The 25,128-nt window shown below is 36.2% G+C and overlaps 1 protein-coding gene and 1 long non-coding RNA gene across 2 annotated transcripts in view; one reads left to right on the top strand and one right to left on the bottom strand.

Annotated features, from left to right (window-relative positions):
* The window catches only part of SLC9A9 (solute carrier family 9 member A9), a 630,868-nt gene that overhangs the window by 433,821 nt on the left and 171,919 nt on the right, over positions 1 to 25,128 (bottom strand). Inside the window, exon 5 of the mRNA XM_054700753.1 lies at positions 21,333 to 21,448. Coding sequence (XP_054556728.1) covers positions 21,333 to 21,448 — 116 coding nt within the window. The remainder of the gene's footprint in view (positions 1 to 21,332; positions 21,449 to 25,128) is intronic.
* Positions 1 to 25,128, top strand: part of LOC129146762 (uncharacterized) — a 48,552-nt gene that overhangs the window by 8,812 nt on the left and 14,612 nt on the right. Inside the window, exon 2 of the long non-coding RNA XR_008553937.1 lies at positions 12,128 to 12,251. This is a non-coding gene — a long non-coding RNA (uncharacterized LOC129146762). The remainder of the gene's footprint in view (positions 1 to 12,127; positions 12,252 to 25,128) is intronic.

Genomic DNA, 25,128 nt, shown 5'->3' with positions numbered 1-25,128 from the left:
AATGAATTATCATCCATGCATTTAATTTAGACTCCAGACAGGATAATGCCAGAGTGAATTTTCTAAATTCAATTAACATGAGCCAGTAGTCTCCTTATGAAAGCCAACATTCAGTGCTCAGGGCTTCATCGGGCACTCTGGATTCGGATCACACTGTAGCTGCTGGAACAAGTCAAGATGTGTGACTTACATGTAATACATGCAGTCATTGGATTTTACTTCATGCCATGCATGAGATCCTACTGAGTTTGAAGATTTTCCTTTAAGATCTTATCATTACATTTCATAATGATTTACTGACATGATGTGCAAAATTGTTTTTTTTTACTTTTATGAAATTTTAAAGTTTTCTTTTTTCACACACATAAACTTCCATATAAATGCACACATGGGATCACATTGAATATAGTCCTTATTTATTTCCTTTTTGTAAAAGTCTCTTCTTGGCATGTCTTCCTTTTCCCCAACCTGGTATATGTCCCACCAAAATCTTATAGCAAAACTCTCTGCAATAATTGCAAACACACACCTTTGTAACAGATGTTAAAATATGTTTGTTAGGGAACAAATGAAAAATAACATTTTCTATAGTTGAGATTTTCAAGTACTTACCCCAAATGGAGTAATATAGATCCCTTCAATTTCTAGCATTTTAACATTAAGAATGTGAAAGCTTGTCTTTAGTTTAGAGGTTAGGTTTGTCAGGGGAGTTCTTTTGCTTCTTGTGAGTTGTGAATCTCACAGTGCCATGTGGGGGGTTTCGGGAAGTGTTTGACCCTCATCTCAAGCTCTGGAAGGAGACTTCTAGACCATCACACACTTCTGATATGACACAGAGCAGAACTGTTTGACTCACACCTGAGATTTTTTAATGGACTAGGGTCACTCAAGTGATCTGACGGTGGCGTATCATCAGTGACATAAAACATATCCTCACTTCCCCTCTCCACCTGTACCTTATGAAAATGAGAAACTCCATTTTGCAAGGAGTAGATGAAGTATACGAAAAAGAAAAGCCACATCTTTTCCGCCAAGGACAGACACCTTGCCTTCCATAGGCTCTAGAGAGTACAGCAAAGTCTTAACTTAAATTTAAGAGGCTTGCTGTGCAACAAAAGATTGGAATTGTTCACTGCTGAACTGAGATTCTGATGGAACTTAAAAACCAAAGATTTTTTCTAGCAGATTAGAAAGAAAAGGAGTAGCATCACTGAATATTTTTAAAGAAGCAATGGTAGAAAAAAGTTTGATAGTTTGATTATACTCCAGGAGCCCTGTCACACACATGTGTGTGTGTGTGTGTGTGTGTGTCTTTACACACACAGACACAGGGGTCAGTTTTCTATATATAAATTCATGGAAATGACCATTAACTAAAAATTTTCAATCGCATTTTACTTGTACTTTTCTGCATCTTGCTTTGCACAGTCAACCAAGTCTTCTAGGATACCCTCAAGTGAGCTGGAGGAACAGTGATTAATCCTTTTTAGTGGCTACATGGTGTTGCATAGATGTTGCAATCCATCCAACAATTCCCTTATTGAAAGATTCACTTTGCTTCTTGGTTTTTGTTTTCATTTACTTAAAAAAAAGTTTCAATAAACATCCTTTTCCATATATCCTTAAAAGCCAATGTTTTTGCTTGTTTGGGATAACCTCCCCGAAGTCAGATTGCTGGGTCAGAAGAGGCTATGTATTTTAAATTCTAATAGCTGTTGCCAAAATGCTTTCCAAAAGTCTGTTAACGATTTAAACTTCTACTAGAAATGTGTAAGGGTCCACTTTTCCCTGGTTCCCTGCCAGCAATGACTGCTGCTTGGTATTATAATTGTTGCCAAACTTCTAGGGGTCAAATGATATGCTGTTATTCTATTTTGCATTTCAAAGATTTCTGGTTTGAACAACTTTTCACATTTGTGGCTCAAATGGATTCACTTTTCTATGAATTGCCTCTTTGACCATTTTTCTGTTGTTTATTTCTAGATTATTATTTTAAAATGTGCTTTGTATATTAGAAATAATAACAGGCTGTCCTCTATATTTAAGTGGTTTCGCCCAAAGTGCTGTCTGCTTGTTGACTTAATTTATGGCATCTTTTCTCATTTAAAAATGGTTTCTTTTTATATAGTCAAATATTTCCATGCTTTATTTATAGATTCTGAGTTTCCATTCTTTGTTATAATCTGTAACCATATATTTAAAGATTATCTTTCATGAGTTTTCTTACTTAATGTTTGTCATTTACATTGTAATTCTTCTACATATATCCTTGTAAATGGTTGGTAAATGTCCAATGTCATCATCTAAATGAATAGCCAGTCAATTATGCAGGTGCCTTTTGTTAAGCAAACCATCCTTTCCCTAGATTTGAAATATCAACTGTCAAGTTCTCATTTATATTGGGTTCAGTTTCTCGATCCTGTATTCTTTTCCATTGGCCTCTCTGTTCCTAGAGTTATGTCATATTGGTTTGATTACAACGACTTTAGAGTATATTTCTTATACCTGATTAGGTAGTTCTTATGCTTTTATTCTACTCTATAAAGATAATTTTATTTAGACCCACTTTTTTCAAGTATTAGATTTTCATTGGATTTGCATTAACTTTTTATATTAATTTCAGGGGAAGTGACATTTTTATCAGCACATTCTTCACTTTATCAAGATGAGTGAGCTAGGACATGCTACTACTGACTTCCACCCCCAAATCAATAATAGAAAGTATACAGAGAAAAATAGAATTGGAGCTAACAAACAATAATAACCAACCAAAGTTATTAGAAATCCCCAAATGGGGCCTCCCTGGTGGCGCAGCGGTTGAGCGGTGGGTTGCGAAGTTGCCTGCAGCCTCCGCAGCTCGGGCTCGTCCCCGGCCACCACCGGGTGAGGGTCCCACATGGCGCGCAGACCTCTCCTGCCACCCGCTGCTGCCCTCAGCAGTGTCCTTCGTCAGTCTGCCTGCTCTGCTCTCCGCTGTGACTCTGGTGAATTCTCTCACCCTCCCGTGCTTCTGACTGTACCCAGTGCTTGTATAAGTAAATAAATCTTAAAAAAAAAAAAAAAGAAAGAAAGAAAGAAAAGAAAAGAAAGAAATCCCCAGATGAGGGCTGTTTGGAATGCTGCTTATGGAAAGCAGGTCAAGGGCTTGGCCGCCTCCAGCAAAGGGTCTATGTGAAGTTAAAGACAGTGAAAAGATAAATCAGAAAAAAAATTTTATGCATTCAATTCTGCTGTTTGGTTCACTTGTATTTCCATCGGGTAATTATTGCCACACAAAGCATACACGATTGACTGGATTCTAAGACAAGTGTCTGTGGGGATTACATCAGGGCAATGCAAGAGAGCTTCTGGGGTAAGAAGTTGGAAAAGGATTTTAGGTATTCTCTTTTCCTACAAATCTGAGCGCTGCTGGATTACCAATGCTGTTTCTACCTAAGGGTCTACACTCTGACTTGAGCAACTGACACATGAAGGGTTTCTCAGTCTTGCACTATTGACATTTTTGGTCCAATGATTGTGTAGTGGAGAGCTGTCCTGTGCATTACACCAGCCCTTCACCCTGTAAGCGCCAGTAGCACACTTCCTCCAGTTGTAACAAGCAAAGAATGCCTCCACACCAATGTCTCCTGGACAAAATCACTCCAGCTGAGGGCTAAGGGAATGATAGCAAATGAAAAGTGACAATTGAGTTTAGAGGTACTTCTCCAATACATATTACTAGTTCAAAAATAGGTACTCCTAAAGAAGCTCGACCAAATAATGTGAAATAACCAGACAACTGAGTTATAAAAACTAACAGGAAAGAAAAGCAACAAATAGAATAGACATTAGTGACATGTGAAAATATTTTAATAAACAGTAAATGTATTTAAAGTGGTAGGGAAAAATAACGTAATAGTTGAAATAAATAGAATAATCTCTACCACTAAAAAAACGAATTAGATGAATGGGAAGTCAGATTGAGAACATTTTTTCTTTTTTTTTTTTTAAGATTTATTTATTTATTCACACAAGCACTGGGTACAGTCAGAAGCGGGGGAGGGTGAGAGGATTCACCAGAGCCAGAGCGGGGAACAGAACAGACAGACTGACGAAATACACTGCTGAGGGGAGCAGCAGGAGAGACAGGAGAGGTCTGTCGCACCATGTGGGACTCTCGCCGGTGGCCGGGGATCCAACTGGCGCTGCAGAGGCTGCGGGCAGCTTAGCAGCCCAGCGCTCAACCGCTGTGCCACCAGGGGAGGCCCTGAAAACATTTTTTCTTAATGTTAAAGAGACATGGGGAACAGATACAGAAGTGCAACATCTAGATAATAGTTGTATGAGAAACAGATTAAAACAAGACAAAAATGTAAAGAAATAAATGTTTGGAGGAATATGGTAAGGAAAATAACTTTGATTATGTAATTTCATATCTAGAGATAAATTGTTCTTCAAATGTAAGTGCATATTAAAATTATTTTCAGGCATGTAAGACTCAGAAAGTTGGTTAAACAAAGAACAATATTAAAAATATTTTGGAGGAAGTATTTAAATAATATAAGAAACCCACAAGCTAGTACAAGGTTTATGAGAAACAACAGAAATAGTGTAACTTTGAAAGAGATTTGCTATTTAAAAAATATGTAGGGTAAGGAATCTAGGAGCAAGGAAAATAAAAAGTACATCTATAATTAAAATTTCCCCTTCTATAACATGTTATTTCTCTTCATTTGTTTATGTTATTTTAAATTCCTTGGTCTTATTTTATACTTTCCTTTTGCATTAAACTTATGCACAAATATTTACATATTTTATAGCTATTGTATTTTATGTCTACATGCTTATTAAAATTTTTAAAAACTATTGAGTTTGTAAATTTAATTTATATACAGGCACTTCACTAACTTTAATTTTAATTCTTATAATTTCAATAGAGTAACATTAACAAACAGTAATGACTTCTTAATTTCTGCTTTTTTATGAAACTTTTTTTTTCTTACTGCATTTGATAACACCCCTGTGAAAGTTATCTTCTATTTGTCCCTCCAAATCTTCACAGTTCTCCACATATTCTGTGCCTTGGGGTACAGACTACATGAGCTACATTAATAGGTTCCATACCCTCTAGCTTCTGGTTAAGTTTGAACCTTGGAGAGTTGCAGGTGAGAGGGTGAATAGGAATCTTGGGTATTTATTCTTGATATTGAACTTTCCCCCCACTGGTTCCAGTAACCGTTCCTTCCCTTTGAACCTAAACACGATAACTGTTTGGCTACTACCAAGCCCCAGATTACTGCTCTTTTCTTTGCAATTATTTTCCATCGACAGCATTGCAAATCAACCTCTGCTCTATGCATTAGTGCACAAACGCTCTGAGTTTGTTGCATCAAACATTGCTTAGTTCTATTTGCTAGGGGTTTTACTGCAACCCTATGCATTTATAATCATAGGTGAAATTTCTTAATGATTTCCTGTTTTGGTGTGGATCTTTTTTTCAGGTTTTGATTTTAACATTATGTTGGGTTCTTTAAAAAATTGCAGCTATTTTCATATGACATGCAATCATTTAACTTTTGTGAGAATTATTTGTCCTTTAAAATTTGTTATAATTCAGCTGTGAAGACATCTAATCATGGTACCTTTTCAAAGGGTGATATTTTCATCACTTTTCTAAACTCTTCGGTGGTATTTATAAGTTTAGGCAAAATTTCCATTTATTCTTGGGGTAATTTTGCAATTTTCTTGAGGATTGAAAATTTTTTTTTTGGCTCGAGTTGTGTGATGTATTATTTCATCTGTGAATTTATCTCTTTTATGAAATATTTTTTATTTTTGCTTTTTCTTTTTTCTTCTCAGTCAAGTTCATGAGGATTCCATCTTTTGTGGTTTTTTCAGGGAGCTATTTTTAGGATAGATTGCCTGCTTTGCACTGCTGTTAGTTTTCATTTTATTCCCGGCATTTGGCTTTATTAATTTTCTCTTCATGATTTTTAGGTTTTATTTTATTGCTCATTCTCTAGTTTCTTATGGTAAATTCCAAATTCCTTTATAGTTTGTCTTAATATAAAATTGAGGTTTATAATACTGTATATTGTTTAGGGTTATATAGAGGTTCACACTTCTTCAAATGCATGTGCCATACCATGTTTTTATCTTTAATATTAAAGATATTCAATGATTGAATGTCTTAGACATTAATACAAAGTTTCTCCTTTACTGTGCATTTTAGATATTAAATCATTTCCTTCTTGATTTCCTCTCATTTTTTGTTTTATAAAGATAGCTTTATTTGATTGATTGATTGATTGTGTTGTGATAGAAAGTTGCCAGTAAAATCTCTACTCATTGTACAACCTGTTGATATCTCCTTTCTGGATAAACATATGACCAATTTTTGAAAATTTCCTTAAATATACAAAAGTAGTTTTTCATTGTTTAGGGAGAGTGACAGTCCATTAAATACTGCATGCATCAAGTGAATAATTGTTTTATTCCGTTCCTTACTTTATATTTCTCTGTTAGATCTAATTCTACCAATAAATGAGTTTTACTAAAGGTACCCACTATGATTGTATTTTTATAATTTTTTTTTGCATTTCTAAACTTTTAAACATACTTAACAACTGTTTTTGGTACAAGCAATTTTATGATTGTTATATTTTCTCCACAAATTATACCATTCACGATCTATTATGTCACGTTTGTTCTTATTTAGTCTTTCTAGCCTTAATTACGCCTCTGTGAGCCTATTATTGTTGCTTGACCTTCCTTGTGTTTGCCTTTGTCTATTTTTTTGTTGTTGTTGTTCATCAATATTTACAAGTTTTCTAAAATTCCTTTTTTGTCTTATTTAAATTACATTGGTTTACAACACTGTATGTGATTCAGAGGTATAAGATCATTCCTCTTCAGATGCATGTTACCACACCACATCCACCAATAAGAGCCCATAGTTCTCCACCATAATCCATTGTGCCCCCCTCAATTTCCTCTCCTACTTCCCCTCTCCCTCTGGTAGCCTCAATTCTACAGTCATATTTCTAGTTGTTATTGTTATTATTATTATTAGTGGTGATTTGGTTTTGTCTGACCTTTTGTTTAAATCTCATCTTAAGCATGTTGCAACCTGCATCTAGGTGAGTTTGGTTTTTGTCTGGTCAGAAGACTGTTACAAGTTCAGATGTATAACAACTAACTCGGTTGTTCAGTTGGACAGTTTTCTAGTGTGTGTTCCTCAGAATGGCATTCTTGCCCATTCAAAATATCTTCATTTCACACAGACAGGGGGATGATATATGTTTGAGCTGCAGTATTTTCTTTCTGTACCTGAAATTCTTATTTCATGATTATCTAGTTTCTATCATGGTGTTGCAGCTGAGAATCTACAATGGCAGATTCTTATTTGTTTATTTGTAGGTGATTGTTCTTTCTGGTTTTATCCCCATGGTTTAAAAAAAAATTAAAACTGATAATTTAGGAATTTCTCATTGGTCCTGCCTAGAACTAGGTGAGTTCAAATGTTTTTAATCTGAAAACTTGGGTCTTTTATTAACTTAGAGAGGTTGTACTTCATTTATTTAATTATTCCTTATTTTCCACCTACTCTTTTTCTTCTTGGGACTAATATAAGTGACACATAATGTCTCTTGCATTTATCCTCCTACTTCTTCATGATTTGTATCTTTTTACATTTAACTCTGTGTTTTCAGGATATTTCTTCCATTTCTTCTTCAACCAGTTGAGAACCAACTGTGCTGTTCTCTTTATTTGTCTACTCAATTATTTACTTCAAAGTCATGAATGTTATTTATCTTTGATCTTCTTAAGATTTCTTATTGTTCTTTAGATTATTTATTGTACTCTACTCTCCTTTTGGGATTCCAAGATCCCCAGATTTCTACAACTCAAACTTTTTTTCCACAACATTCATAATTTTTAGTCTTCACCCAAAGACATCTTTAAAACTGGTATCCAGGTGATCCTGCTATTTATGTCAGAGAAAACTCAGTACCTGTTATTTCCATGAAAACAACATAGAACTCAAGGCTGCATTCGCCAGCATTCAGTTGTGTATAAAGCATCTATCTAAATGATTTAGCAAACTCTGATAAATTGGAGTGGGTAATAAAGAGCAAGGAAGTCAAATTAAGGTCACCCCTTTCCCGAACTCACTGCCCTCCTTCATGAATTTTCTAGAGTGATTATAAGTTTTGACTGCCTTAAGGCCAATTCATTTACCTCCCAGCCTTAGTTTGCTCTGTTGTAAAATAAGAGTGTTAGATTAAATGAACCTAAAGCCTCTTTCTACAAAATTATCCTAGAATGTTATTATTTTAAGTCACTCCTTATAACATCTGAAAGCAATGGACAAACATTGCCTGGATCTTTGGTCATGTAACTATAAATTTATCAGACATTTTGGGAAATATAAATTTATATATTTCAAAACACTTAAAAAATTATACTAGCTTTCTATTGTTGCTGTGACAACTTGCTACAAACATCGTGGCTTAAAACAGCAGGAATGTGTTAACTTATAGTTCTGTATGTGCTTCCTATGAGGCTTACAGCATTAGAGTCACGGTGTCACAGGACTGTAATCCTTTCTAGAGGCTCTAATGGGCAATCAGTTTTTTCACTCTTTGAAACTTCCAGAGGCCTGACTCCTTCCTTATTCATAGCCTCTTTCTTCCATTTTCAAAGCCAGCAAAATTGTATCTTTCTGTGCCGTTCGTCTATAGTTATGTCTTCTGCTCACAGTCAGGAAAGTTTCTCCAGCATTTCGGAACCCATATGATAAAACTGGGTCCATCCAGATAATCCAGAATAATATCCACACACAAGGTCCTTAACTAAATTCCTTTAAAAAAAAAAAAATATATATATATATATATTTATTTATTTATATTGGTGTACAGGCCAGAAGCACAGGAAGGTGAGAGGATTCACCAGAGACAGAGCAGGCAGCAGAACAGGCAGATGGACTGAAGGCACTGCTGAGGGGAGCAGCAGGCGAAGCAGGAGAGGTCTGCCATGCCATGTGGGTAGCTCCCTGGCTAGTGGGGAATCGAACCAGCTCTGCAGAGGCTGCGGACTGTTTCGCAGCACGGTGCTCAACCCACTGTGCCATGGGTAGGCCTGCTTAACTAAATTTCATCTGCATAGTTCTTTTTCTTCCCATCTCCTTCTCCTTCTTCTATTTGCAATGAAAGGTAACACATTCACAGGTTCTGGATAATGAGATGTAGGAATCTTTGGAGGGACCATTATTTGCCAAAAAAAAATTGTCAATATTTTAGATGCAATGATGGCATGGTAGTTAATTTTTAAATGATATGTTTAAAATGTAAATATGTTCACAGACGACTTATTTGAACAAGGATTGAGATGATATCTGCTCATTCCTTCTAGATGAGTAGTTAAAAGTGTAATACAGGATTTTTTGTGTCAAGAATCACTTTAATAATTTAGAAGAAATAAAATTAGAGAAGAATCACCATTTTGTCAATCTTAATGAAGTTAAACCTATTCATGGTACATCAATAGATGAAAATTTCATGGCTCAGTTCTTGAGGTAGGATCAGGCTATCACCACCTGAACGCAACTGACCACACTTAGCATCCCCAAATTTGACACCCAGAGAGAGGATAACCTCTGACATGATGCAACATGAACTATACAGTCTCCTCTGTGCAGCATTTTTGCAACAACACATATGCCTGAAATATATCAATACTTTCTGAACTTTCACTTAAAGAGGTATGAGTATGCAGGAACAATTAAATGACACCACAGATAAACAAACATAAATCTAGAATGTGGTACATCTCTAGACCTGACCTAATTTCCTCAACAAGATAATAGCATAAAGGGAAAAGATGAGGAGAGAGCACTGCTCTAGACTAAAGGAAATTGCAGAGATAGAATAATTAAAAATCACAGGCAAACCTTGTTTGCATTCTGATTAAAGGAAAAAGGCAAAAATTAGAGAAATCCAGTGTAGACTGGGTATTAGAGGATACTAATTGATTATGGAAAATTGAGAGGTTTGATAATGGCTTCATAGTACATCAGAACGATGTGCATAATTATAGAGAGGCAGACCAAAATACATGGTGGTAAAGTGACAATGTCAAAGATTAGCTTTTACAAATGCTATCTTCCTACATAAGTAAATATAAAACTGTATTTGTGTTTTATCTAAAACAAATTATCACATTACAGATATATTCCTAACTCTAACCAAGCAACTCACAAATGAATTTAATTGGTCATTCCACTAGAATGCAGTTCCATACCATCCAGGTATATGGATTCAAAGAAATCCATTGCTGTTACCAGGGAAATAAGCAAAACTCCAGCATTTTGGGACCCATGGCTCACTTCCTGAAGGTGAAATAGTGCCCTCAACTTACACTAGCATAAAACTTACATTCCAACAAGAAAAATAACTATATATTCTTATTTAATCCTTATTAAGAACCTATAAAATAATTTTTATTATTCCCATTTTATAGATGGAGGCTAAGATGAGTCAGATCAATGGGGATTTAAACACAGGTCTATCCCACACCATGTACAGTGTTTGTGACCAATATTCAATGATTGCACCATTTATTAAATATTTAATACATACTGTGCAAAACTCAGCGGATCTTTTCTTCTTTTGCGACATCTGTAGATGCTTTATGAAAACTAGTCATTAAATATTATTTATTGTTCATGATGATAAAGAAAGAAAGCCTATTAATAATTAAGTATATTTTGACGTGTTGCAGAAATGAACCAATTATTTATATCAACTAGATTTTTAAACTCTAAACTCAGTGAAATGAATTATGAGCCACATTTTTGTAACTGTCTGTGTAGACAGTCCTTTTTAGATAAATATTTATTTCCATCTTGAGTCTACACAATTTAGGACATGAAAAACATCAACATACTTTGAAACAGAGCTAACCTAATATAAATGTCAAGTTTCTGAGATTTCTGACATGCTATATAAAACAAAACAGTAATGGGTATTAAAAAAACAACTCTGAGATTGTCAGGGTTTAAGCTCTTGTTATTTATGTTCTACTAAGGAATAGAACACAATTGAGACATTTGGACAGGAGCTTATTTAATCTGTTTCTCTCAAGTCAGAGGTTGAAATATTTATAACTTTGAATGGCACATACATGATATTTAAATAAGACAGATATTTGTTCTGATTTCTCTTTGCTTCGCCTCTAAACCATGAATGTAAACTAGTTTATGAATTATGTGTTGGAGCAGAAAAATAAGCCTGGAAAAAAGACTTTAGAAAGAAAATTTTGGATATATTATTTCAATCTCATCGGGTTTATTGCCTATATTTCACAAAATGCCATAACCTATGCAGTGCATTGTATCTCTGCTTAATTCCTCTACTCAATTTTAAATTATTGTGCTATCGCTGTTAAAGATCATATGTTTCGTGTAAAAATGTTGAAAGCTGAATTCATAGAAATAGAGAGTAGAATGGTGGTTGTCAAGGACTGGGTGGTGGTGGAAATGGGGAGGTGTCAGCCAAAGTAAAAAGTCCCAGGGGTCTAAGGCCTGGCATAGTAAACACAGGTAACAATGCTATTATCTACTCGAAGGTTGTCAAAGAATAGATCTTGAATGTTATCACTACATACAAACAAATGACTATGTGCAGGGTGTGGGGGGGGCACAGGGGACGGGTAGGGAAAGGTGTTAACTAACCTTGTGCTAATAATTTCACATTATATATATGTGTGTGTGTGTGTGTGTGTGTGTGTGTGTGTGTGTGTGTGAAATCATCACAGGTCAGCCTTACATCAATAATATGTCAATAAAAGCAGAAAAAAGGATTATATTGTTTGGTTTACAATACTTCCAATCTATATTGTTCAATAGCAGTTCTGTCCAACACAAATATAATGTAAGTTCCACATGTAATTTTAAATTTTCTAATAACCACATTAAAAAAGTAAAAAGAAATAGATGGGGTTGATTTTAATAGTATTTTTATTTAATTCAATATTGCATGAATATTTTTTCAAAATGTAATTGAGATAAAAATTGTTAATGATATTTTTTATATTAAGGCTTTGAAATCTAAGGAGTATTTTATTCTTATATTCTATTAATTTCAAGTGGCCATACTTGGCTTGATGCCACCAAATTGGACAGAGCAACTCTTGGTATGTCCAGTCTGAAGTAACTAAATCGGGACACACTGGATTAATTTTCCTTGGAGAAAATAGGACAAGTCTATGAGGTAAGAATTATTTTCTAGTTTCAAATATTGGACTAATACTTGTAGAGTTCAAAGTCGTGCAGCTGTATTTGAGTCTCAATGCAGCTGCATCATATAAAATGAAGACATTTTAATCCAAATAGGAAACAGGGAAATTGATGAAGTGAGAAAATGCACAGACCACATGTGATTGAATGAGCAGTTTCCTGGAGACCTTGGAGGAAATATCAGTATTATAAATACCAGGATGACTCTTGGGCGTCTTTGGGGTGATTAATCCTTGATATAATGTGCTGAATTCTTCCTTTTTCTGAAGGAAGCTTCTATTTTGGACATCTTCCAATCTAAAAAAACATCCCTATTATAATAACCTCTTCTGAAGTCTGCAATCCATGGCTTAGTGCTCTTTGGAAAGTGTTAAGTCACTGACCACCACATGAACAAGGGGGAGAAAGTGTTGCTGTCATGGTTGGACAAGAAGAAAGGCACTTTTTTTTTTTTTTTTACTTAGGTGAATGTATCTTTTTTGGAAGACAGAAATTAATATTGCCATTCAGCTGTGTGCTGAGAGTTTCACCTCTGAAGGTCTTGAGAATCTTTATCTTCAAAGGAGGTCTAGCTGCTTCACATATCACATTTGAGAAGAGATTCCTTTCCAGGTTGCACATATTCTGCTCTAGCAGCTTTTTTTCAAGAATATATTAATTCGGGCCTCCTCTGGTGGCGCAGCGATTGAGTGCTGGGCTGTGAGGCTGCCCACAGCCTCTGCAGCGCTGGTTCATTCCCCGGCCAAGGGTCCCACAAAAAAAAAAAAAAAACCCAAGAATATATTAATTCTTTAATTTAACAAATATTTTTTGAATACCTACTGTCTTAGGTGATAGAGATATGAGTGAAAAGATGGAGGGGAGCAAAAAATAGAAAGAACTGCTCCCCTTTGTAAGGGACAGAGAAATAGGAAATAGGTAAATAGTAAATCAATAACGATTAGAGTTGGAGAGGAATGCAAATCAAGGAAGGGGATGGGAAGCAGTGTGATTCGGGTGTGACTTTGAGGGAGGTGATGTATGATACTTTCAGGCTGACCAAGGAAAGCCTCATTAGTTAATATCTTAGCAGAGACCTGAAGAAGGCAAAGAAGGAGCAAAAGCAAATGCATATGTCCTGGGGCAACTAGAAGGCTTACATGGTCAAGGAAAAGCACATGGTCCCACTGGCATTCCCAAATGTTTTTATTTTATAACTTCCCAAGACTTTTTTTTTTATCTCAACCACCCTAGAAAAGGGATATTTGAGACATTAATAAAACCATCATATTGGATAATCTAACTGTACCAAACTGGAACCCAAGTTAATGATGAAAGAGAGGATGGCAGTATGATGTCAGAGGGCTTTATGATTAAGCCAGTCATTTGTAAAATGAGTGGTTGGGTCTTTTACTCTCTTGCCCTTTTGTTTATCTTTTCTCTCCACTCTCTTTCTTCCTACTTTCCTTTATCTACACAAATCTGAAGATGAGCTGCTTATTGATCAAGCCCTTTGAGTACTTCTCTCCTCCCCTACTCTGCTATTTACTACTCAAGGCTCTGCTTTCAGTCATCCTCTCTCTATTAAGTGGTAAATCTGACCTTTACATCATCAATAAGATCATCCTCAGTGATGCAACGAAGAAATTAAATCAATCAAATAATAGTCAAATCATTCTGACTGGGAATAAACTGAAAATTGGCTGAGGAGAGTCTGAAACATGCAGAAAGAATTAGATTTAAGTGTAAATGTGTATAAAGAAAAATAAGAATAGATAATAACATCTAGCTGTAATTTATCAAAGGCTAAGTAGGAAAGAATTAATTTAAAGAAGGCCAAGAAAAATCTGACCTCGAGAGCATAGGTTCTCTTCATAAATTAGGGAGTCACAATCATTTAAGCAATAAATGAATAATTGTTGGGTACGATTAACTAGGTGTTTTAAGGTTATTGAAGATTTTAAATTGCACCAATTTAGCAAAGTGTAGGTTCAGAGTGTTTTAATATAACAATTAGCTCCCAGTAAAAGAAGGAGCTTAAGTATTCCTGTTCACGAGAGGGTTGCTGATATATGAGATCATTTTAACATTTGCCGAGTCGGCTTAGCACCCCAGAAATGTCTGGATGGGGGAGGAGGTTGGATTGATTTTTAACTCTCTTTGAAACAAAAGCTTGTTTTCAAATAAAAGACAATTTTAAAGAAATAAGAATCACATAATGCTAGATCTAGAAAAGGCTCTACTTGAAACTTTATATTTTACAGATGAAAAGTCAGTTTCTTCATCTGTAAAATGAAGGGGTTTGAAAAGATGAGATCAAATACTTTCCACTTCCAGGAACCCACAAAGTTTAGCGAGGCTTAGTGGGGCCCAGTTGCACAGTTGGTCTGTGTCAGACGTGGGAAGCCTACTTCACTCCCTGGATTCATTTTATGGTTGGGATTCAATTCTGTACTTTAAAAATGCAGTCAGCTCAGTTGTTTGACACAATACAGATAACCGGCCATTTATCTAGGTTGAATTGTCTTTTCTATTTCATCAGTTTTCCTGTTTTGTAAACATAACCTCAAGGATATCACCAGTCATAAGGAACAAAACTTGAACGCTGCACAATTGTTCTTAGAGCTGGCTGAATTTACTCAGTAGATGCAACAAGCTCTACCTTTAGCATTAAAACCAGCAAACAATGAATGCAATGTTTTTCCACATGCAGATTTATGCAAATTTGACTTGAATGGGACTCAATGAGGAAAAGCAAAACCCTCATTTTGGTATAAAAGAAGAACCAAATTGAGTCCAGCTTCCCATCACTTCCAAATGACCTCTGCCTTTTCCTGAGGACTGTGAGAGCATAGCACGGAATCTTGCCTTAGCGGAAGATCAGCCCCAACTCTGGAGATGTATGGTCTAACCATGTATACCAGTCTGGGAGACTAGTCCTCTAATGTACATCAGGGATTCCAAATCTGAAATCTACTTTCATTTCATCCTTTTCAGAAACAGGTCAACACCATCCATTTGAAAAATCTCCCTTCTTTATAGTGTAGGCAAAATAAACATCTGGAGGAAGAATTTGTAACTTTTGTTAGAGATTGGGGGTTAATTTTCCTAACATATTAAGGGATTACAGAATTTCAGAAGTAAAAGACCAACCATTCTATTGGGAAGGTGCATCTATAAACAGCAGGTATTCAGAAAAAAAATTCTTATGTCTCCTAAAGATGTGAAGAAATGTTAGGCCATACTCAAAGAGAAGTACTAACAAACCACAGAGAGATATAAATCCTCACCTATCATATGCGTGAAAACCCAAAACCAAGACAGAACTTAGTACTCACAAGACTGAAGAACATGTACTGTCATCTAAAGCTAGTATGAAGCAAAATGGTACAAACTTTCTGAAGAGGAATTTGGCATCCAGGAAAATGACCAATGTATTTACTTTTACCTTTTTAAACTTGTTTCTAGCAATTCATGTCAAAGAAATAATGGGAAAACGTGAAGACATTAATTTCAAGGTGTTAATTGCATAACTGATAATTTTAAAAGACAAAAAAGACTTCAAATTTCCATCAGTAGACAACTGGTTGAATAAACCATGGAGCAATCTGCTGATATAAAAGAGAATGAGACTATGGTGGAATCTATGGTTGACATGGTGATGGGGATTGTGGTAAGAGGTGTGATTCTATACATCTAAATAATATAAAGTGTTTTAAATCAATGATACCTAAATTAAAAAGTAAAAATAAAAATAGAATGAGGAAAATCTTTAAAAATCACTGTGGTGTACTCTCCAAATATAGTTAAAGAAGAGTAGGGGGAAGAACCATGTTCATAATAGCCTAGAAAACCAGGTTTAATACCCAGAAGGGTTTGCATGTCTATTTGCTTGGATTTAAAATCAAAGGGAGGGGCCACCCCTGGTGGCACAGCAGTTGAGCGCTGGGCTGCGAAGCTGCCCATAGCCTCTGCAGCACTAGTTCGATCCCCGGCCACCAGCAAGGGTCCCACATGGTGCAACAGACCTTTCCTGTCTCTCACACTGCTCCCCTTAGCAGTATGTTTCATCAGTCTACCTGTTCTGTTCCCAGCTCTGTCTCTGGTGAATTCTCTCACCCTCCCACACACCTGGCCCGCACCCCAGTTCTTGTATAAAATACATAAATCTTTAAAAAAAAAAACTTAAAAAAAAAATAAAAAATAAAATCAAAGGGAGGGCCTCCCTGGTGGTGCAAGGGGTTAAGACGCAACCTATGAAGCTGTCTGCAGCCTCTGCAGCATGAGTTCGATCCATGGCTGGCCAGAAGCTACCCACATGGTGTGGCAGACCTCTCCTGACTCCCCCGCTGCTCCCCTCGGCAGTGTATTTCACTCAGTCTGCCTGTTCTGTTCCCCACTCTCTCTGGTGAGTCCTCTCACCCTCACCCCCCAAACCTCTGACTTGTACACCCAGCTCTTGTTTGCATAAATAAAAGGAAAATAATAAAATCAAAGGGAAAACGGAAACCAACCTAAATAGTTGGAAAAAATGGGGTAGAGGGAACAGGGATAGAAGCTAGATTTCTCCTTTTTGGTTCTCTGGTTTTCATTTTAGAATTATGTAGCTATTTAATGTAACATAAAAACAAAAATAAAAGGCAAGTGAAACAAATGACCACTATTATGTATTCACTGTGGCTTAACCATACAGTAATTATTTCAAGAGCTTTTAAAACAGCACAATTTTTAACACTTCATTCCTTGTTGGATATATCCAAAGGTTAAAAGGAACCACAAAAGCAGGATACGAAATCAACATGCAAAAGTCAGTAGCCTTCCTATACACAAACAATAAATCAAAAGAAGAAGAAATAAAAAAAAAATCCCTTTTATTATCAAAAAAAAAAAAATCAAATACTTGGGAATAAATCTAACAAAAGAGGTAAAGGACCTATACAAAGAAAACTATAAAACACTGTTAAAAGAAATAGAAGAAGACACAAAGAAATGGAAAGACATCCCCTGTTCATGGATTGGAAGAATAAACATTATTAAAATGGCCATCCTACCAAAAGCAATATACAGATTCAATACTATTCCAATCAAAATTTCAATGTCATTCTTCAAAGAAATAGAACAATTATTGATGAAATTCATATGAAATCACCAAAAACCCCAAATAGTCAAAGCTCTCCTGAAAAAAAAGAAGGGAATGTAGGCATCACACTCCCAGACTTCAAGCTATACTACAAAGCCATAATCATCAAAACTGCATGGTATTGGAACAAGAACAGACACACAGACCAATGGAATTGAATAGAAAATCCAGAAATAAACCTACAGATTTATGGTCAACTAATCTTTGACAAAGGAGCAAAGACTATGCATTGGAGCAAAGAAAGTCTGTTCAATAAATGGTGCTGGGAAAACTGGGTTGTTACATGCAAAAGAATGAAGCTTGACCACTACCTCACACCATACACAAAAATCAACTCAAAATGGATTAAAGAACTAGACATAAGACCTGAAACCATAAAATACATAAAAGGAAATATAGGCGAAACACTACATGATATGCACATCAAAGACATCTTTACAGACACATCACCCAAAGCAGTGATAGTGAAGGCAAAGATAAACAGCTGGGACTACATCAAATTAAAGAGTTTCTGCACAGCAAAAGAGACAATAACAAAAACAAAGAGAAACCCCACCGACTGGGAGAACATTTTTGCACACAACACTAATGATAAAGGACTGATCACAAAAATCTGCAAAGAGCTGATGAGACGCAACAACAAAGAAAATAATCCTGTCAAAAAATGGGCAGAAGAGCTAAAAAGAAACTTCTCAGAAGAGGAAATGCAAATGGCCAACAGGCATATGAAAAAATGTTCAACATCACTTGTAATCAGGGAAATGCAAATCAAAACTACCATGAGATACCATCTTACACCAGTGAGAATGGCACATATTAAAAAAACTAGCAACAACAAATGTTGGCGAGGGTGTGGAGAAAAAGGAACTCTCCTGCACTGTTGGTGGGAGTGCAAACTGGTCCAACCACTATGGAGAGCTGTGTGGAGATTTCTGGACCTACTAAACATAGAGCTTCCATATGATCCAGCAATTCCACTCCTAGGGATTTACCCAAAGGACACAGAAACATCAATTCCAAAGAACACCTGCACCCCTGTGTTTATAGCAGCACTGTTTACAATAGCTAAGCTTTGGAAACAACCCAAATGCCCAAAAATAGATGACTGGATCAAGAAGATGTGGTACATATACACCATGGAATATTACTCAGCATTCAAAAAAGATAGACACATGCAATTTGCAGCAACATGGATGGCACTGGAAGGGATCATGGTCAGCGAAATAAGCCAGAAAGAAAAAGAAAAATACCAATGGTCTCACTCATAGCAGGAATCTAGAAAACTTAAATAAGGGACCAGGAAAATGAATAACTATAAGAAAGTGAAAATCAAAATCAACAAAAAACTATGAACCAGAGACACTCTATGGGGGGTGGAGGGCGGAGAGGGGAGGGATTGGTGTTAAAATAAGGGGGTTTCAACTGTATGGGGAATATAAAAATAAAATTTATTTAAAAGAAAATTAAAAATACATAAAGGAAAGAAAAAAAAAAAGGAACCACAATAAAAATCTTAAGCAATTTTCAAGTCATATATTCATTAATACTATGAAATTATGAAAGAGATATTTTAAGCAAATAAAAATTATATTAAAGTGATTGATAAGTAGAAAAGTAGGCAGAAGAAAAACTGAAATGCATATAAAGTTCCAAGACAAGTAAAATTCCTCTAATCCTAAATTTAAACTAATATTAACATGAATTTGTGATATTATCTTTCCCTCAAAACAAATAAAAATATTTAGAAACAATGACTAATCCAGTAGCAATGGAATCCCCTAGTGTCTAGATTTGGGTCTCTAAATAAATTTACCTCTTAGCAAGAACTAAGACTCTTGGGGAAATGGCTTATTTAAAGTCAGAGTGCAGGGCCTCCCCGTGGCGCAGCGGTTGAGCGCTGGGTTGCGAAGCTGCCCGCAGCCTCTGCGGCGCCGTTTCGATCCCCGGCTGCTCCCCGGCCACCAGAGGATGGTCCCACATGGCCCGCAGACCTCTCCTGCGGCCCGCTGCTCCCCTCAGCAGTGTACTTCGGTCCTTCTGCCTGCTCTGCTCCCTGCTCTGGCTCTGGTGAATTCTCTCACCCTCCCGCGCTTCTGACTGTACCCAGTGCATGTATAAACAAAAACCAAACAAACAAACAAATAAATAAATAAATAAACATGCCTCTATAAAAAAAAAATAAATTAAAAAAAAAATAAAGTCAGAGTGCAGGAAACATAAAAGATAAGGTTGAAACATCTTAGCCTCTTCCAAATAAGAGACCCTGGGAAAGGCCATTCTGGTCATGACAAAAGTGTGAGGAGAAACTTGAAGAGACTCCCTGTTATCAAAGATGGAATTTTTTGATCATCAATAAGAAGAATGATATCAGTAGACTGAAACATATCAGCGATGTTTAAATCCATGTGCTGGTATTTTTTTTTTTTTTTTTAAATAAAAAGACCCATCTCTTTGATCTTACGTGGAGAAAGGTAGGGAATGTGCTAATTTAATAATTGGTAAATAATCAGTAAATAAATGGAAAGAAACAATTTTTACCCTGACTTTTTGTTAAATATACAATAGAATACTCAAATAGTTGATCTAGAAAGGTACTTCTTTATAGGTAAGCATCAACTAGTAAATGAAGACATAGAAGAATTATGCTACTGGTTTGAAACCCCTAGTAAGTATTGGACTGAGCAGCAGTCATCAATGGCTTCAAAAGCTACTAGGCAAACTGGAGAACTCTAAAATGTAGAGCTTCTCAAACTTTAATGTATGGAAGGATCTTAATGACATTGTTAAATTCTAGAATCTAATTCAGTAGGTCTGGGGTTGAGCTAAGATTCTGCATTTATAGCAAGTCACCTCCTATACTTCTGGTTAGAGCTCCATTCTAAGAAAGAAAATCAGCTCCTCTCATCCACAAGCTGATCTGGTACTGTCAACAGAGCCTTCGCGTTCTCCTTGAACATAAATGATTTCACAGAACAATGTCAGAAAGGTCAGTGTAACCATGAAGGATCAATCAAAAAGCAAGACTATTGGGCCTCCCCGGTGGCCCAGCTGCCCGCAGCCTCTGCAGCACCGGTTCCATCCCCGGCCACCAGCGAGGGTCCCACATGGTGTGTCTCCTGCCGTGCCCACTGCTCCCCTCAGCAGTGTATTTCTTTGTCAGTCTGCCTGTTCTGTTCCCCGCTCTGGCTCTGGTAAATTCTCTCACCCTCCAGCGCTTCTGACTGTACCCAGTGCTTGTATAAATAAATAAATAAATCTTAAAAAAAAAAAAAAACAAGACTTTGTAATGATAATGAATATTAAAGAATCAGAGGTATTTGAACAGAGACTTTGCTATTATTAAAGAGTGCTTATTAAGATGTTTAAGCTTTAATAATGGCAAGTCATTTTTCAAAATATTTACAAAATGATATGATGTCTGCAACTTGCTTTAACATACTCTGGTCAGGGTGGGAAAAAGTATGAGGGGAATGGACAGGAACATCGCTGACGGTTATATCACAATTCTTTTTACTATTAGTCTACCTTTACTATGAATGAAAAGTTCTATAGTAAGAAATTTAGAAAAAACATTTTTTGCCGTTTAATTCAACAAATAATGTTTGAAAGAAGACAACACAAATTGAACAGAGAAAAATTTAGTACAGTAGTTCAAAATGGTGATATATTCTAAAGAAATAAACTATAATGATGTTTAAAGTCTTTCCCATTATTGCAACTGCTTTCATATCATTCTTCAGAGTTATTAGAATATTCACCATATCTTTTTTTTTCTTTTTCCTATTTTTGTAATCACTAACAGATATGTCAGCCTCAAGGGGAGAATTATTACTATGTAAAGGAATTATTACTATGTAAACTCGAGTGATGTCTTTAGAAAAATACTCAATTTAAAGTACAACTCTTAAAAAGAAGAAACATGATTTGAGCAATTACCTGGATCTGTAGCAGACATCAGTGAACCAAAAAATAAACAGTCTGTGAAATGAAAGTCTCCATTTTTCAACTGGCCAGCATATACCATAGCCTTCACAAATCCATACATAATTAACCTGTTGAGGAAAAATAAGATCTTCAAACATAAAGTTGAATGCTGTGTAAATCCATGCTACCATAACTAACAATCTATTGTACTTTCTGAATAAGATTCATGAAAAATTACCACCAATTCATTATACCAATTCAAGGCCCTGCTAGTTCTCAGGGTACTATCTATATCATTGAGTATGAAAGACACATTTACAAAATATCACCACTTTCACCTGGAAAAAAGTAACAAAACATTTTTATAGCAAGTTTCAAAGAAAACAAGATAAATCTCAAGGTTATAAAAAATGGTTTGTCACATGTAGCATAGCAAATCATGCCCACAAATACAGGGGCTGGGTTGACATCTGTAAATGGATTGCTTTTCAGTTTTCAATGTTTTGTCTGCGGGGGTGTCTGAAAAAGGTTCAAATTTCAAGTCACTGCACTGAAAGGGATATTGGCTACTTACAGGGCACTCAGTCAACCAGTCAATTTACAACAGATGAATCTCTACTGCTGGCGTTCAGGTCACTGCCACCCTGGGTAGAGAAGCTCTGTTAGGTCAGAGTAACTTCATCAGACTTGTGAAAGTGAATTCTGAAATGGGTACATTCTGACCTTGCAAGGAAAGCTATTATTTTCATGAGATATAAAATGTTTATCAAATCCACACCATGGAAGGCAAATTGTCTGTTTTGGTCATTCTTTGCCAACCTGTAGCTCTTAAATGGTGCTTATTCAGTTGACTCATTTAGCTAAAATCTTAGTAGAGGAAATATACAGATTGGTGGACTGGACCAAGTAAAAATCACTGTGCATATTTAGAGTCCTAGGAAATTATAAACCCATAGATCAAAAGATGAATGTTTCAATATTCTTATGCATATGATTTTTTTGAAGAAAAAATTCTAAGTTTGGGCCTCCCCGGTGGCGCAGCAGTTGAGCGCTGGGTTGCAAAGCAACCTGCGGCCTCTGTGGTGCCGGTTCGATCCCCGGCTGCTCCCCAGCCACCAGAGGAGGGTCCCACATGGTGCGCAGACCTCTCTTGCCGCCCGCTGCTCCCCTCAGCAGTGTACTTCGGTCCTTCTGCCTGTTCTGCTCCCTGCTCTGGCTCTGGTGAATTCTCTCACCCTCCTGCGCTTCTGACTGTACCCAGTGCATGTATAAACAAACAAACAAATAAATAAACAAAAAAATAAATAAATAAATATACATGCCTCTTTAAAAAAAAAATCTAAGTTTGTGAGCATAGTTTGAAAGACCAGAAATCAGAAATTAGAAAATATAATGTCAATGATAAAGCAGATATTTCAAATTCTCTTAAGAAAAATTTCTCCTTGATAGAATATTTCACACATATCTGCATTTATATTCAGTTTTTACCACATACTAACTATATGATATTAAGGTATTACTAAAATTTTCTGAGCCTCAACTCTTACTCACAAGGCAGGAGTAACAATAATAGACAGCCTCCATAGTTTACTTATTTATTTATTATTTATTTTTTGTGTAGAAGAACTGGGCCAGAGGTGCATGGGGTGAGAGGATTCACCAGAGACAGAGTGGGGAGAAGAACAGGTAGGTTTACTGAAATACACTGCTGAGGGGGGCAATAGGCAAGACAGGAGAGAGGTCTGCTGCACTGTGTAGGTTAGTTCCTTGGCCGGGGATCGACCAACTCAGGCCATAGTGGTGATAGTGCTGAGACTTAACCCCTAGGCCACCAGGGAGGCTCCCACCTAGTTGTCAGTTTTGGGAACATAATAAATTCCCAATGTGATTACTATTACTGCTAATAACAGTTATCAAAGTAGATTCCACTTATTAGTCCTAATAAGTATTTGAATTCATGTTTGAATTCACTCCACAACATTGATCCAATAAGGTAGGCACTAACATTTGCATTTTACAGATGAGAAAACTGAACTCAGTGCAATTGAGTCATTTGCTCAAAGTTATTCAGTTGTGAATCCAGACCTGAACTAAGGGGCTATGGCTCCAGAGCCCAGATTTTAACTGCCACATCTCATTGTCTAGGAGAACAATTCTATAATATATTCCACATTACATAATATACTTGCAACCACCCCATAAGATGGGAGTTCTAGGTAGTGCGGAAGGCAGCAATGGAGCAATCCCTAAGAACCTGGAAATAACACCACCCTCTGAGCTGAACTATTAATACAACCCGTAACTGATTTGAGCAGAGAGACCCACCATTGCTGTGAAGAGTGTGGATTCTAGCAGGGAAACCGAATCTTAGCCAGGCTGAAGTACACAATCTTGGTTGCTAGTGCAAGAGGACTTACTCAAGTCAGCTCACCCACACTCATACCCAGGAGGCCATTCTGCCAGTTACCAGGGTTGACTCATACAAGGTGGCTTCACTCAGCTCATCTGTTCACTCAGTAGATGTTTATTATTGTACCTCTACTATGCTTCAGGCCCTAAGCCATATGTGCAAGGATATATCAGTGACCAAAACAAAATACATACACTCACAGAGTTTGCACTTTAGCAAGATAAATAGCAATAAAAATTAAACACAGTTAAATTATAGCGGTTATCTCCTTCACTGTCTGAATTGGAATCTATTGTCCCGATAATGGCAATGTTCTGCCAATCATAAGGTCATGGAGATACTCACCCATAGTCCTCCTTCAGCCTTCTCTGGGGTTAACCCAGCATCTCCACACATCTTTCTCATTTGAACTACCCTTCAAATATTGAGCATCACAGGCTCTGGCATCTAATAACTTTATGAGCAGGGCCTATATTTCCGAATTTTATACTCTTGTTAATTTTACCAGTTATGAATCTGAGGCTTAGAATTAAAATGATTTGTCCTATATTGCATAGAAGCCATTAAATTGGGCAAGATAAAAAATGAAATGTATACTGCCCAGGCTTGGCAAATTTATATGAAAACTGGAAACCTCATATACTGTTGATAAAAATGAAATAAAGTCCTTATGGAAGCCAATTTGACAATTTATTTTAAAAGTATTACATTTTTAATTCTTATAATTCTGTGTTAGTTACCATAATTACCCCTTTTCATAAATGAGGAAATGAAACTCAAAGAGGTTAGTAACATACCTAGGGCCAAAGAAGTTATGACAGAACTGGATTTGGACTCAGGCAGTTAAACACCAAACTTCCACACCTAACCACAAATTCTATAAAGTTTTTAAAATTGCTTTGTATTAGCAAAGTGTGCACATACACTTTGCTTTTTTAAAAAAAAAAGTGAACAACTTATTTTATCCAAATCAATCTCTGCACTTAAAATAATTATAATTCTAATAGCTTCTTTTTAGATTATCTTTGAGATAATATCAAAAAAGAAGAAAGAGTTCAGTTTAATGTGAGCTGAACTAGTAGTAATAATACAGCCCTTGCTATATTAGTAGTAACAATGGTCCTGGTATAATGGAAATTATAATAAGTCAATATAGCATACATCTTTGATATGCCAGGCACTCTTTTCTATAAATGGCAATTATTTTCATTGTTACTACATTATTACTAGTAAAAACTAGTTATAGCTATATTAACAGGGAGGCTGAAATAGGAACCCATCAGTAATCACCAGCTTTTTATAGAGTGGAATAATCTACCAGCACTTCAGGAGGAGCATTTCAGATGGTACAGGACACAGAAAAGGTGTGTGTGATGGGGAAAGGGGATGTGGTAAGGT

Source organism: Talpa occidentalis, unplaced genomic scaffold (assembly GCF_014898055.3).
Source record: "Talpa occidentalis isolate TD23 unplaced genomic scaffold, MPIMG_talOcc4v2.1 talOcc4.4, whole genome shotgun sequence".
NCBI lineage: Eukaryota > Metazoa > Chordata > Mammalia > Eulipotyphla > Talpidae > Talpa > Talpa occidentalis.
This window is presented reverse-complemented; position numbering and strand designations above follow the sequence as displayed.